The sequence below is a fragment of the Lissotriton helveticus genome, chromosome 1_1 (assembly GCF_964261635.1).
Source record: "Lissotriton helveticus chromosome 1_1, aLisHel1.1, whole genome shotgun sequence".
Taxonomy (NCBI): Eukaryota; Metazoa; Chordata; class Amphibia; order Caudata; family Salamandridae; genus Lissotriton; species Lissotriton helveticus.
The window spans coordinates 1,313,699,149-1,313,711,579 of NC_136057.1; the positions used below are offsets into that span (position 1 = coordinate 1,313,699,149).

General features: G+C 45.3%; 1 protein-coding gene across 1 annotated transcript in view; it reads left to right on the top strand.

Moving 5' to 3' along the window:
- Positions 1-8,533: 8,533 nt before the first annotated feature.
- Positions 8,534-12,431, top strand: part of TECR (trans-2,3-enoyl-CoA reductase) — a 175,568-nt gene continuing 171,670 nt past the window's right edge. The window contains exon 1 of the mRNA XM_078681643.1: positions 8,534-8,714. Coding sequence (XP_078537769.1) covers positions 8,700-8,714 — 15 coding nt within the window. The 5' untranslated portion in view covers positions 8,534-8,699. The remainder of the gene's footprint in view (positions 8,715-12,431) is intronic.

Consider the following 12,431-nt stretch of genomic DNA (forward strand, 5'->3'; position numbering starts at 1 on the left):
CACAGAAAGATAAGGGAGCCATTTGAAATGTGCAATTATATCCATGGTGTGAGAGGTTTTCTCTTGTGTCATTTTATATTTTGAATGATCCCGCCACTCATTACCTCAACAGGATCTCCCCCCTTTATGAGGCAGAACTGGAAATTGTATCATACACTCATCTGAAAACAATCAGTTAACGAGGAGTAAATAATATACATCTTTGTGAGACCTGCACATTGCTTTTCTATCCAATGTGACAAATGTAATCCATTTAATACAGTTTTAAAGTATATGGACGTATTTCATTTGTATACTTATCTTTTTGTCCATGTTACTGATATCCATGTTAGGTCCCTTCAGGGATGCCAAATAAGATCAATAGTCCTGCGATGTCACTTTCTGTGATGTCACTTCTTTTTTTTTATTACTTTTTTCTTTTTATTAGAATTTATTAAAGGTACAAAAAATATCCATGATCATAATTTCATTTCATTTCAACTTACAAAAAAAAAAGAATATCATAAATACAATACATTATCCAACAAATAAATAGATATAAATATATAAATATATTCATCAGAAGAGAGGGAGGAAAGCTTCGTTATTACAGGGATTTAACGGTAATGCCCGGCATAAAATATACACACAAATCTATATACATTAACCTATATTTCGAGTTGCCCAACCCTCCAATCTTTCAAGGGTGCCCAGATTTTAAGCCCAAATTCTCATGTCTTCCTACCCTTGTGTAAATACAGAGTAGATTCGATATTATGTATGCCAAGGAGCCTGGTCAACCACATCTGGAAGGATGGGACATTCGGATCCTTCCAGGCTGCTGAAAGAAGGATACGTAATACGGCAGTAGCCAAAAAGATGAATGCTTCCGCCTCCCTATTGACACCCATCTGACTTTCACTCCCAAGGATCATTAAAGTCGGGGATAGACTGATCTTCGAGCCTAGCAACCCCTCCAGAAATTTCTCAATCTCACCTTTGATAGTACTAAGTTTCTCACAGTGATAAAACATGTGCAATACATACGCCGGCCCTTTCTGACATCTGGGGCAGTTGTAATCCGCTCTCTTACCCAGTCGAACAATTTAGAAGGTGTGAAATAGAGATTAAAGAGTGTTTTAAAATGTTGTGCCTTTAGATTAGACGAACGTAAGACCTCTTTATCCAGATGTAAAGCTTTATCCAGATCCACATCTGGATACTGCAGCTTTATTGCCCAGGCAACCTCATTTTTCTCCAAGTCATCATACATCCCTTCAATTAAATCCCGGTATATAACTATGATTCTACTCCCCCCTTTTAATAAATATTCCAGAACGGGACAGCGGATGCCCGGGGAGATGCGGGGTCTTATAGCTTTAAATATTTGCGAAATCTGGGCATATTTAAAACCTTGGCTAGTGGATATACCGTACTTCTGTTGAATGGCATCAAAGCTCATGACACTGCCTTCCTTCATTATATCCCCTACTGTCCGGATGACCTGCTGTTCCGAGCATTTCCATGCTCCATCGACACTCAAGTTAGGAAAATGGCCAGATTTCCACAAAGGCGTATACATATTGATCTTTGGAACTTGTAATACTTTCTGAAGTGTTTTCCACAAATCCCAGGCACTTATAGATATCTTATAGCGCATTTTCTTAAAATATCTGCGGCCGGTTTTTCTTAGCAAAGCACCCACCGCCTCTTTTCCCATTAATAGCTCATAGATTGAAGGAATATCATGAATCTCAGATGTCACATCTTGGGTACGTCCCTTATTTGACGCTGGATCGAATAGGATTGACATTCGTGTCAACAAGCAGGCTCAATGATAATACCTTAAATTTGGAACTCCTAAGCCACCCCGGTCCTGTGGGAGGGTCATATACTTTAATGACCGTCTGATCTTACCATATTGCCACAAAAAACTATTAAAGATAGACTCCATTTTTTTGATCAGTCCCTCCTCAATTAAGAAGGGGATAGAGCGAAACAGATGAAGGACTTTAGGCAGCATGGTCATTTTCAAGATATTTGACCTGCCTATCAGAGACAGATGCAAGGTGTCCATTCTTTTCAGATCCTTCTCAATCGTTTTTAACATTGGAGCGAAGTTATCCTTTATGATTAATTCCATAACTGCATTAATTATCACTCCAAGATATATTGCAGAGTCTACATATCTGTTATCAAGCGTAATAATATTCTTCGTGCATATCACTTGGGTTTTACCCTCATTCAGTCGGTATCCAGAGTGTCGCCTAAATTCCTTTGTGATTTCCACCAGTACCCTCATAGCGTCAGCAAGCTCTGATGAAATCACTGCCAAGTCGTCCGCGTATGCTAAAATTTTACTCTCAAATCCATTGGTTATAACCGGTTTGATGTCATGATTACCCAGAATCTGTCTAACCAATCGATCCCCTTGTTATCTTGATTTTACCAGAACACTCACCCATCAGCTGTGTTCTAGCGACCGGATCAGAATTCATAGCCTTTATGGCCATCAAGATTCTTTGACCAAAACCTCTTCCTCCAAGAACATTCCAGAGGTAATGCCACCTGACGCGGTCAAAGGATTTTTCCGCGTCGAGGAGGATCAAAGCGATCCCCCCCCCGACAGCATGAGCTTCAAACAGAGAGATTGCTCTTCTAATATGATTGGTTGAATCTCGACCCGGAATGAAGCCATGTTGCCAAGGGGATACCAGACCGCCAATGACCCTCCCCATACGCGTCGCCAACATTTTTGCATAGAGTTTATTGTCCGCATTTATAAGCGAGATTGGCCGATAAGACCCTGGATTTTCTTACGGTTTATCTTTTTTATGGAAAAACACTATATTTGTGTCCTTCCATGTCTCAGGTAATTTTCCAGTACACAATATTCCATTAAACAGATCTAATAACATTGGAACCACCTCATTTGATAAACACTTATACACCTCTAATGGAATGCTGTCTGGCCCTGCGGCCTTACCAGCAGCTAGATCTAATAGCCCTTCACGCACCTCCTCGGCCGTCATAGAGCTCTCCAACATTTCCCTCTCAAACTCACCCAGTTTGGGTCCTCGATCCGGATAACCTTCCTGCGGCTCCTCCCCCACTGCCTCTTCTTTATACAAGGTTTGATACAAATTAGCAAAAACCCTGAGTATCTCCTGCGGATCAACAAACTCACTCCATTCTCCTGAATACTAGTTATTATATTTTTTGTGTTGTCCTGCCTAATCCTCAGTGCCAAGGCCTTACCCGTCTGTTCCCCTGTTTCATACATCTTCCCTCTACATGTCCAATATTCTGACGCAGCTTTTTCAGCCATCTGTTTATGTATTTCTGCTTTAACAGAACTCATTCTCAATTGGCTTTCTTTTCCATCCTTCCCTTGTAATATATCCTGCCCATGTTGTTCTTCTGCTTTTACCAGATTGGCTATGAGCCTATCTCTATCAGCCTGCATTTTTTTCCTAGCTTGGGCAGTATAGCTGATTGTCTCCCCCCCTTAATCCGGCTTTAAACGCATCCTAGACACTCTTTCTGGATGCACTATACCGATTGGCCCCAAAGAATTCCCTGGCCCATTTCCTCAGATGTTCAATAAATAAAGTGTCTGCCAAAAGTTTTCTATTAAATGTCCAACCCCTTTGTTTCCTGGCAGGCCTTAAGCCATCATATCTTATTGCCAGGGGGCTGTGGTCCGATAGAACCTTGGGAAGCTTCCTGATGTTAACTTTACTTATTTCTGTAGATGAAATTAGAAAATAATCCAGTTTGGCATACTTCTGGTAAGGGCATGAAAAATATGTAAACCCGGGATCGTCGGGCTCCTTTGTTCCCCATACATCTACTAGCCCATGCGACTGCATCAGGGAGCGTAGCGCTCTGAACACCCTCGGCTTCCGGCCTACATACAGATTTTTCTTAGCCAGGTCAGCTGATATATTCAGATCCCCATATACCAGAATGGGAGTAGGCCAGCTTGACAGTTCCCCTTCTAATATTTCAAAAACTTTGGGGTCATCTTGGTTAGAGCCATATATCCTGCATATTGTTATACCACACCCCATCTCAGCCAGAGCCCATCTACCTAACACATCAGCCTTGGTCCGTTTGGCCCCCCCTAGCACAGTTTTACCTAAAATGGCCACCCCCTTACCATTGAGGTCTGTAATGAACATGCGATAATATAAAAAAAAACATTCTGAGTAGCTGTTTTTTAGCCCAGGGTAGATGTGTTTCTTGTAGACACAGAATATCGATGGGTTCTGTTTTAACAAACTCGGACAATCTAGACCTCTTTCTCCAGTCATTAAGCCCTCATATATTAACCGAATATATACTAAGGCTCGACATTATTGGAATTGAACATTTCCTTCATTTTTAATGCCAACATCTGGATGAGAAGAATGCAGCTAGGAGAAATACCATAACCAACTATAGAAAACAGATCAATCTTTGTACCATAAATTCTTTTTTTTTTTTGCTTCCCCCGTGCTACCCCCCCACTACCTCCCTGCCCCCCCTGGATCCCCACCGAGGATGCCCTCCCTCCCCTTCCCCCCTTCTCCCTCCCAAGTGAAGCGCTCAGACCTAGGTCTGTGCTTATGTTGTGCGTATGCAGCAGCAGTGAGGTAGGTGCTTAAACAATTACAAAAAGGCATTAAATACCATGTTACTTCCCCCAGTGAGAAGAAGAAGAAAAAAAAAAGAAAGAGACCATCCTGAGTAAAAAGATAGAAAACAAATAATGTTAGGAAATTGAAGACGTAAAATACAATACAATGCAGTACCATGAACTACATAATACCAGCAGTCCCTGGCCCTGAATACTCCTAATTAAGTTTGCTAGCTACCAAGAGAGTCCAGAAACTCCTTTACTTTTACTTCAGATGAGAAGTACTGGACTCGACCTTCTTTTACCACCTTGAGCTGCGCTGGATTAACAAGATAAACTTGCAGATGTTTGTCCTGGAAAGGTTTAATCAATTGTCTTAGCCTCCAGCGCCTCTCAACTGTTGCGTGGCAAAAGTCTGGCCTAACAAAAAAAGACACTCCCTCACTGGACCTTCTTGCCTCTGGACGGGCTTTCTCCGATATGACTTGTCGAAGGATAAAGTTGCCCAGGAATATTAGAACTGCCCTTGGCTTATCGCTACTTTTTGCCCCGGGGCGAACCCTAAACGGAGTGCAGTGTGCCCTCTGAATTACCACTGGCCAGTTCCATTCGGAAAGTTCTGGGAATGCAGTCTTGAAAAGATTAATCATGTAGGACCTAACATCAGACCCCTCGGCCCCTTCTGGAATCCCCAACACTCGTAGGTTATTATGCCTTAGCCTGTTTTCCATGTCCTCCAGTTTCCACTGGATGTCAGTGACCCAAGTGCTTTGAGACTCCACTTTGGTGGTAGCTGCGGCGGCCTCTGCTTCAGTTGCCACAATACTTTCCTCCAAATTCGTAACTCTGCCCCCCACGTTAACATATGCCTTAGACAGCTTTCTTACTACACCTTGCATCTTACGCATTGCTGCTTGCGATTTTCGGGTGTCTTGACGTGCTTCCTTCCTATGCGTAAGGATGATCTGGTAAATGACATCCAGGAGTGGGGGGTGAGTTAGTGGGGCCTCAGCATTCGGGCTCCCCTGCAGTGGCATGGCGGATGAGTGATCCCATGTTAAATCCTGCAAGGGCTGATCCAGGGCATTCCCTTGAGCATTAGGTCTTTTGGCTGTGCTAGGGGGGTTCTGTTCTATGTCACTATCGGTCTCAGAGTCACTCCCCCCCCCTGAAATGAACTCCGGTCATCGTCCGGCCATTCTGCCTCTGAGACGGAGTAAAAGCACTCACTGCTCTCCTTCTCCTTACCGTCCACTAGGGCCATTAGGGCCAAGGGAGGGCATAAGCCTTCAACCCCTTCTCCTCCAGCTGCCCCGGCACTACATTCTTGCCCTGAGGCCAGCTCTAGTTGGGCTCCAAGTGATGCTTCAGTATCGAATTTATTATTGGCATTATCTAAAATTAGCCTATCAGTCCCTGTAAGCTCTTGCCCTCTTTCAGCCACCATTATTAATTCCTCCGTCAGGCCAACACTCTGATCGTGTATATCCTCTGGCAGGGGGGTGCGTGCCGCAATCATACCTGAGGCCAAGGGATTCTGTGGCTCGGGCGCAGGAGTCGCTGTCTCCTCGATGCTCCCATCCTTAGCGTTCTGCCCCTTGCCACTTCGGGCGAACAGCTCAGGAATGGAAGGAGTCACTTGCCGTGATCTTACAGAGGCGTGTTTCCGCTTTTTTAATACTTCTCCTGGAGGTGTGCACAACTTGGCTGGGGATGCATCCCCTCTTAACTCCAGCTCCGGCTGATCTGCTAAGTGGGCTGTTTGAGCTTTCCTCCTAGCCGCCGCCGCGGCTTTTGCCGATACTCCCGCCGCAACCTTAGGAGACATTTCTTCAGAACTCCGCCGTCGGCTCCGCAGTCCCGTGCAGCTCCGCACGCCTCTCCAGGCGTCTCCGCTGGCTCGCCTTGCTCCACCGCCACGCCAACAGCGTCGAAACCGATGCTGGATCCAGACCGCGAGGACGCCAGCCAGCACCCGCAGCAGCCTGATACCTTCCGAGCGTACTGCAGTGGAGTTTGCTGTTTCGTGTTTCAAGCAGGTAGACCATGGCATTTGGGTCTAAAGTTCCTTTTGCCCGATATGGCGGGATATGATTTACATCAATGCTGGGGTTCTAGGCTAACAGTGCACCATTCCACAGCTGCTGCTCTGCGGCTCTGCTCTACGCAGCCGCCATCTTGCTCCGAGTAACTCCTGTGATGTCACTTCTTGTGATGTTACCAAGGGGGGGCTCCTCCACTATGGCGGAGGAGCGTCGCACCACTGCTTTCTCACAGTGCGAGAAGCAGAAACACAAAATGTTAAAACTACCATTTTATGTTTCTGCTTCTCGCACTGCGAGAAAGCAGAAGTGTTTGGTTGGGGGCAGGCGGGTCTGCTTTAGGGCAGGGGAGGTGTGCCTTGCCCACTGCTAAGGGCGCTGACTGTTTGGTCGGCCCTCCAGGGCAACCAAACCAGTCACGCGCACTCTAGCCTTTCTCCATGTAGGCTGCAATGAACCCTACATGGAGAAAATGGCCTCCCCATAGTCGCCTGGCTGCTCGGCATCCTGACCAATCACAATGCTGCCATTGCAGTGTTGTGATTGGCTTAGGGGAGGGAGGCTGCCTGCTTCTTGTTCTTGCCAGAGGCAGGAAAGCAGGTCAGGAGCAGAGACAACACGAGACCTGGGAAGGTAAGTATATTTTATTTCTAAATTACTCCTCCACCCCACGCGTGAACCCCCACTTGACCCCCCACCCGTGAGTCATGCCGGCCGCGTCTGAATGTTTCATGTATATTAGAGGGGCCTCACATCTTCCCTTTCGCCCGGAGTCCCAGAAGTTCTAGGACCGGCCCTGGAGAGGGTGATATGCCATTAAATACTATCGTGGACATTGCTATTGGTTATTGAGGTCACATGTATTTATGACACCTTTATGTACTCAAGGGCAGTGGTTAATTTGTAAAAAAAACATATGTGCTGGAGCTCTCGTTAAGAGGCAGCTTGCACCAGCCCATTTCTCCTGTTAGCGCGTCCTAAACAGAACCAACTACTAACCGTGAAAGTGGGGAGAGGATGTGGTGTAATGACCAGAGCTGCCAACTTTGGACCTGGGGAAGCAGGTTTGAGTCTCGGTGTTGGCTGAACATTCCTGTGATTCTGGGCAGATCATTTGATTTCCCTGTAAATGAATGTGTCCTTAACTGGCGCTCTTGAAAAGTGCTGGTGCTGAGCACTGTAAACCACTGGTTCAAATTAAGTACTGCCAGGGAAGTTGTTGTTTTAGACTAGCTGCTGGGAAAAATCAGTAAAGAAAGTGAAGCTTCTGGTCCTGCTATAGCATCAATCGAAGCAGCCACCCCAAATGCAGAGGACTACAACTCCCAGCATGCAAATGGCAGTGGTCAACATGAAAAAGAGAGCACCCCCCCCCTCCCAGCGCCTTGAGACCCTACGGGTGAGTAGTGCGCTATACAAATGAATTGATTGATTGATTGATTGATAAAGCAGCGGAACTCCCAAACGAGAGGGCACAAGTCCCACAGGGAATATTACGCGAGCTCCAAGGCCACCTAGAAGGCATGGAGGTTACAACCAGGAAGGAAAAACTCCTCCCCGCCCCTCTCTCGGCCTCAAAATAAGAAAGTATTCTGAAGAGTCAGGCAGTCTCCAAATAACTAGACAGGTGCAAGGGAGGCGAATACAATCACCCTCCTATTGGAGGGAAACGAAGGCCTTGTATCGAGGGCTGCACTCTGATTGGAGCAAGGGCTGTCACTGCTCCTCTTCACTTCTATTCATTTCATTGGTTACCTTGCACTTCCGACCGTGTTCACCATTATTGGTTTATTCATCCGTCATTTCACTAAAAGGACATTTCTGATTGGCAAAGTAAGAATCGGAAGGCCTCGTTTCCATGGGGAAGCTTGTCGCAGCGCTCTGATTGGCTATTTGGGATGAGGAACTCCCATCGCTCTTGGTTCGTGTCTTTGAGGTGCAGACAGCGTTTCGCCCTTCCTGTCTGCCCAGTGTCGCTCAACTATTAGTAGTGTTTGCGGGGGCGGTAGCAACGGATTCGGTCGTGACGTAGTTTCCGCGAGGCGGCGACTGCAGAAATGAAGCATTACGAGGTGAGTAGCCGCAATAAACGTTTATCAACTGCCAGAGCGCAGGTGCTCGGCCGCGCATGCGCTGCAGGATTTTGCTGGGGCTTTAGCCTGAACCTATGCCTGCTTTGGACAAAAAAGTTACTTGCCCTAACTCCTGGACAAAAAAAAGTTGCTTCTCTTGACACTACAACCCGTGTCTAGGTAGAGCACTCTAGGAAAAGGAACCGTCCTCCTTATTTCTTGGCTCCGACCCTTTCGTTCTTAATTTGACAACTAAACGTGTGACAGACTCCGATCTGATCTTAAATGCCTCTCGTTTACGGCATGCTCTACAGTTTGTTTTGGACGCAGCAATACCCACAGGTTATTGAAGTAGGTGGTTTGGGGTGCTAAAATACTGAGCTTGCAATATGTTGGTGACATTGACCTTTCCAAACCTTGCCTGGTGTGCAAAAATGTCTTTAGACCATGGAAATACATTGTAGCAAGTAAGATCGGGTCCTCCATTGACATTCATGAGATGTAGAAAGAGACGTGCACGGTGGCAAGTGACATTGTTTTGCTTGGTCTCTCCCATGCAGTGTTGCAAGTGCTGATGCTGGGAGAAGCAGGTCTTTCAGTGTCTAGTCAGTGCACCTTGTTTGACATGGTCAAGTAATTCTTGCCCAGCATGCACAGTGTCCGAGGCAACGGGCTCTTAAATGACCAGCATGTATTACGTAATGGGCAAAGTATCCTGCAATAGTCGCTGTGCCCTACAGGAATAGGCATTGGGTTCTGTAATGCAGCATGGTTTTATGTGGTGAACATTCGCCAATTGCATGGCTGATTATCACTTATATTTGCAGATGTCTTCCCTTACAGCAGTGGTGAATGTTGATATTTGAAAGATTGGTGTAACACCTGGTCCAGACTGGAACTAGCAATTCCAAGAAGCATCAGTTGATAAAGAGTGATGTTGAGGGACGTTCTCTCTCTAGGAACAAGGTTGAAAACATGGGGTAAAATGGTGCATTTTATAACACAATTTTCACATGAAATTAGCTAAAAGTCCAAAAGGGCCTGCCTGAAATATTCCAGTGCTTTAATGGTGTACCAAGCATGCTTTGGGCTCCACAGGAATGTTGCAAGTTTGCCCTCTCTGTGCTACAATAAGGGAAGGTGCAGGCCTGTTGGGCACATGTGAATAGAGTCTGCAAAGGCGTGTGTGTACGCTATAGCTTAGGATACTCCTGCTTATGGCCAGATGCAGTGGCAGTCTCTCATGTGTCTCAAATCTGCAGCAACAGGGAGAGTTGCAAGTCTGGATCTATTGACATTGGCAGTGTCATGCATGGATAATTGAGGTGGACTAGTAATGATGCACGATATGACAGAGGTGTGCAATTAGAGAAGTGTGTGTAGTTCTTGCAATATTAGTACTAGAATACAGATCATTGTGCCGTAAAGTGGGATCAAGTGGCAGAGTACTTCTTGGATCAATACTACAATAGCAATGTGGGCCACTGCTTGGGTACAGTGGTAGAGCAGTGTCTCCATGCAGGAAGAATACCATGAGCTGTGCAGTGAATCATTCCTAGGCCGATATTTAACCTCACCCTCCAAAACATTTACCTCTCCACTCTTCATATTGTGGACCAAAGAGAGCTCCCCACCATATCTCTAATCCAATCAGGCATTAAGGAGTATTGTCTTTTTTTTCAATGCATTTATTTTCAGAGATGCATTGCATGCTTATCATTTCACTAGCGCACATCATCTTCGCAAGCATTTACAAAGACTGTTTTATGATAAATCTGGGTTACTGCGATGTTTCTCTGCTGCTCCCCACTAAAGTCTTGAGTGAACCTGTAAAGGAGGAAAAGAAAATTCATTTTTTTAATTGGTTTTTCCAGATGTAACATCGATGCAGTACATTTTAATATCGTCATGTACATTACATCAGAGCACACAGCACACATCTCCGCAAGTTGACAAGACAGTTCTAGTTACAGCAGTTTGAATAGAGTCCCTCTCTGCCATTAAAAGTTCAATGCATATATTAAAGGTCATTAGCACGTTTTTGAGTGTTAGTCATGGACAATAAATGGATGCCCTATATCTTTGGGGCATGAAGTCCCAGGTAGTTCTTCAGTGTTCACCTCTAATTGTGACGTACAATACACCATATCTACAACCCGGTGTTGCAGTTTGGGGACCTATTTACTCCCCCATTCCATAGCTTCTCTCCGATTAGGTGGCTTCTGTGGCTTCAAAAGACCTATATAGACATAATTGGGAGTATTGGGAATGGTGTCGGAGACCATGGTCTCCAAAGCATTTGTGACCTTAATCCCGAACTGGTGAATCATTGGGCAAGCCCAAGCCATATGTAAAAACTCTGCTTGTTCATACTCACAGTGCACACACCTGGTGTCGTCCCTCAGCCCAAATTTATGTAGTGTATCTGGGGTGTAATACATTTATTGTAGGAACTTAAAGTGGATAATGCGTAGGTTGTGGTTTGGAGTGAGCATACTAGTGAGTGTGCAGCAGAAGCCCCATTCCTCCTTGGTGAGGGTTGTATTCAATACCACATTCCATCTGTCATGGGGATTATTCAAGTCTCTGTGGGTCTCTGCTTGAACTGCAGAGTATAGCTTGGTTATGAGACGTCCACGTGTAGGGGTGGTAAGGAGTAGTTGTATTTTCTTGCCTTAAGCATTCACAGTTTCTGTTATAATCATGACTCCTCTGCTTGCCTAATGTTCTGTGCACCTGATCAGTTCATGTGAATTTGAATGTGCCAGAAAGGTCTGACCAGCACAAATCAGGTTTAAATGGGGAAATTATTTTATTCCTGTTCCGTGAACATACATTAAGGACTATTTAACCACCCTGGGCTCTCAAATGCTCAAAGACATGGCTAACAGTCACAACCTCTCCTACTAGATAGGAACTACATGAATTTTCCGAAACTTGAAAAGAACTTTGAAAAGTGTCGTAAGTAGATGAAGTGGTGGAAAGCGGGGAAAAACTTGTCTCTTAGAGAGAAGGGGGGAGCCCTCCCCACCTGAGTGAGATGCATAAGTGGCATTGTTATTTCTCTGACCCATCTCTGCGAGACAATTTTTTTAAATAATAGACTTTATTGCTATTTATGTAGAAAAACAAAATAGTAATTCCCGCGTTAATCTTCAACTGTCAGCACCACTCTGGACTCCATCTCCACTCCTTCCATTCAGTTACATAAAGCCCAACCCGTGATAGTTCACAATGTTTCCCAGATACTGATGTGTTTCTGAGGGTATTACCTAGCCCTGTAGATGGGTTCCTCTTGCTTGGCACACCAGTCCAGCCCTGCTTGCCATTCCCCCAGTGGGAGGATCTGGGGATTTCAATTTGCCTGCTATGTCTCTATTTGACATAATTGTGACCAATCTCACTAAGTTACGTTCTCATTGGGCACTGTCAAGTTCATCTAGTATTCCCAGCAAGGACACATTTGCTGATAGTTCTATTGGCCAACCCAGGACCTGGGTCAGACGTCCCTCAATCAGTCCCCAGTATCTAGCAATTTTAGGACACTGCCAGACCACATGGAAGAAGTCCGCATCCAGACAATTACTTCAAAAGCAGTTGAGTGATTTTACCCGCATGGTATAGGCGATGGGGATTAAATAAATCACAGGTAGGTAGTTCAACTATATTAGTCTGAGGAGAGTAGATATGGCACTCTCACGGGGTCGTCCAAGCTTC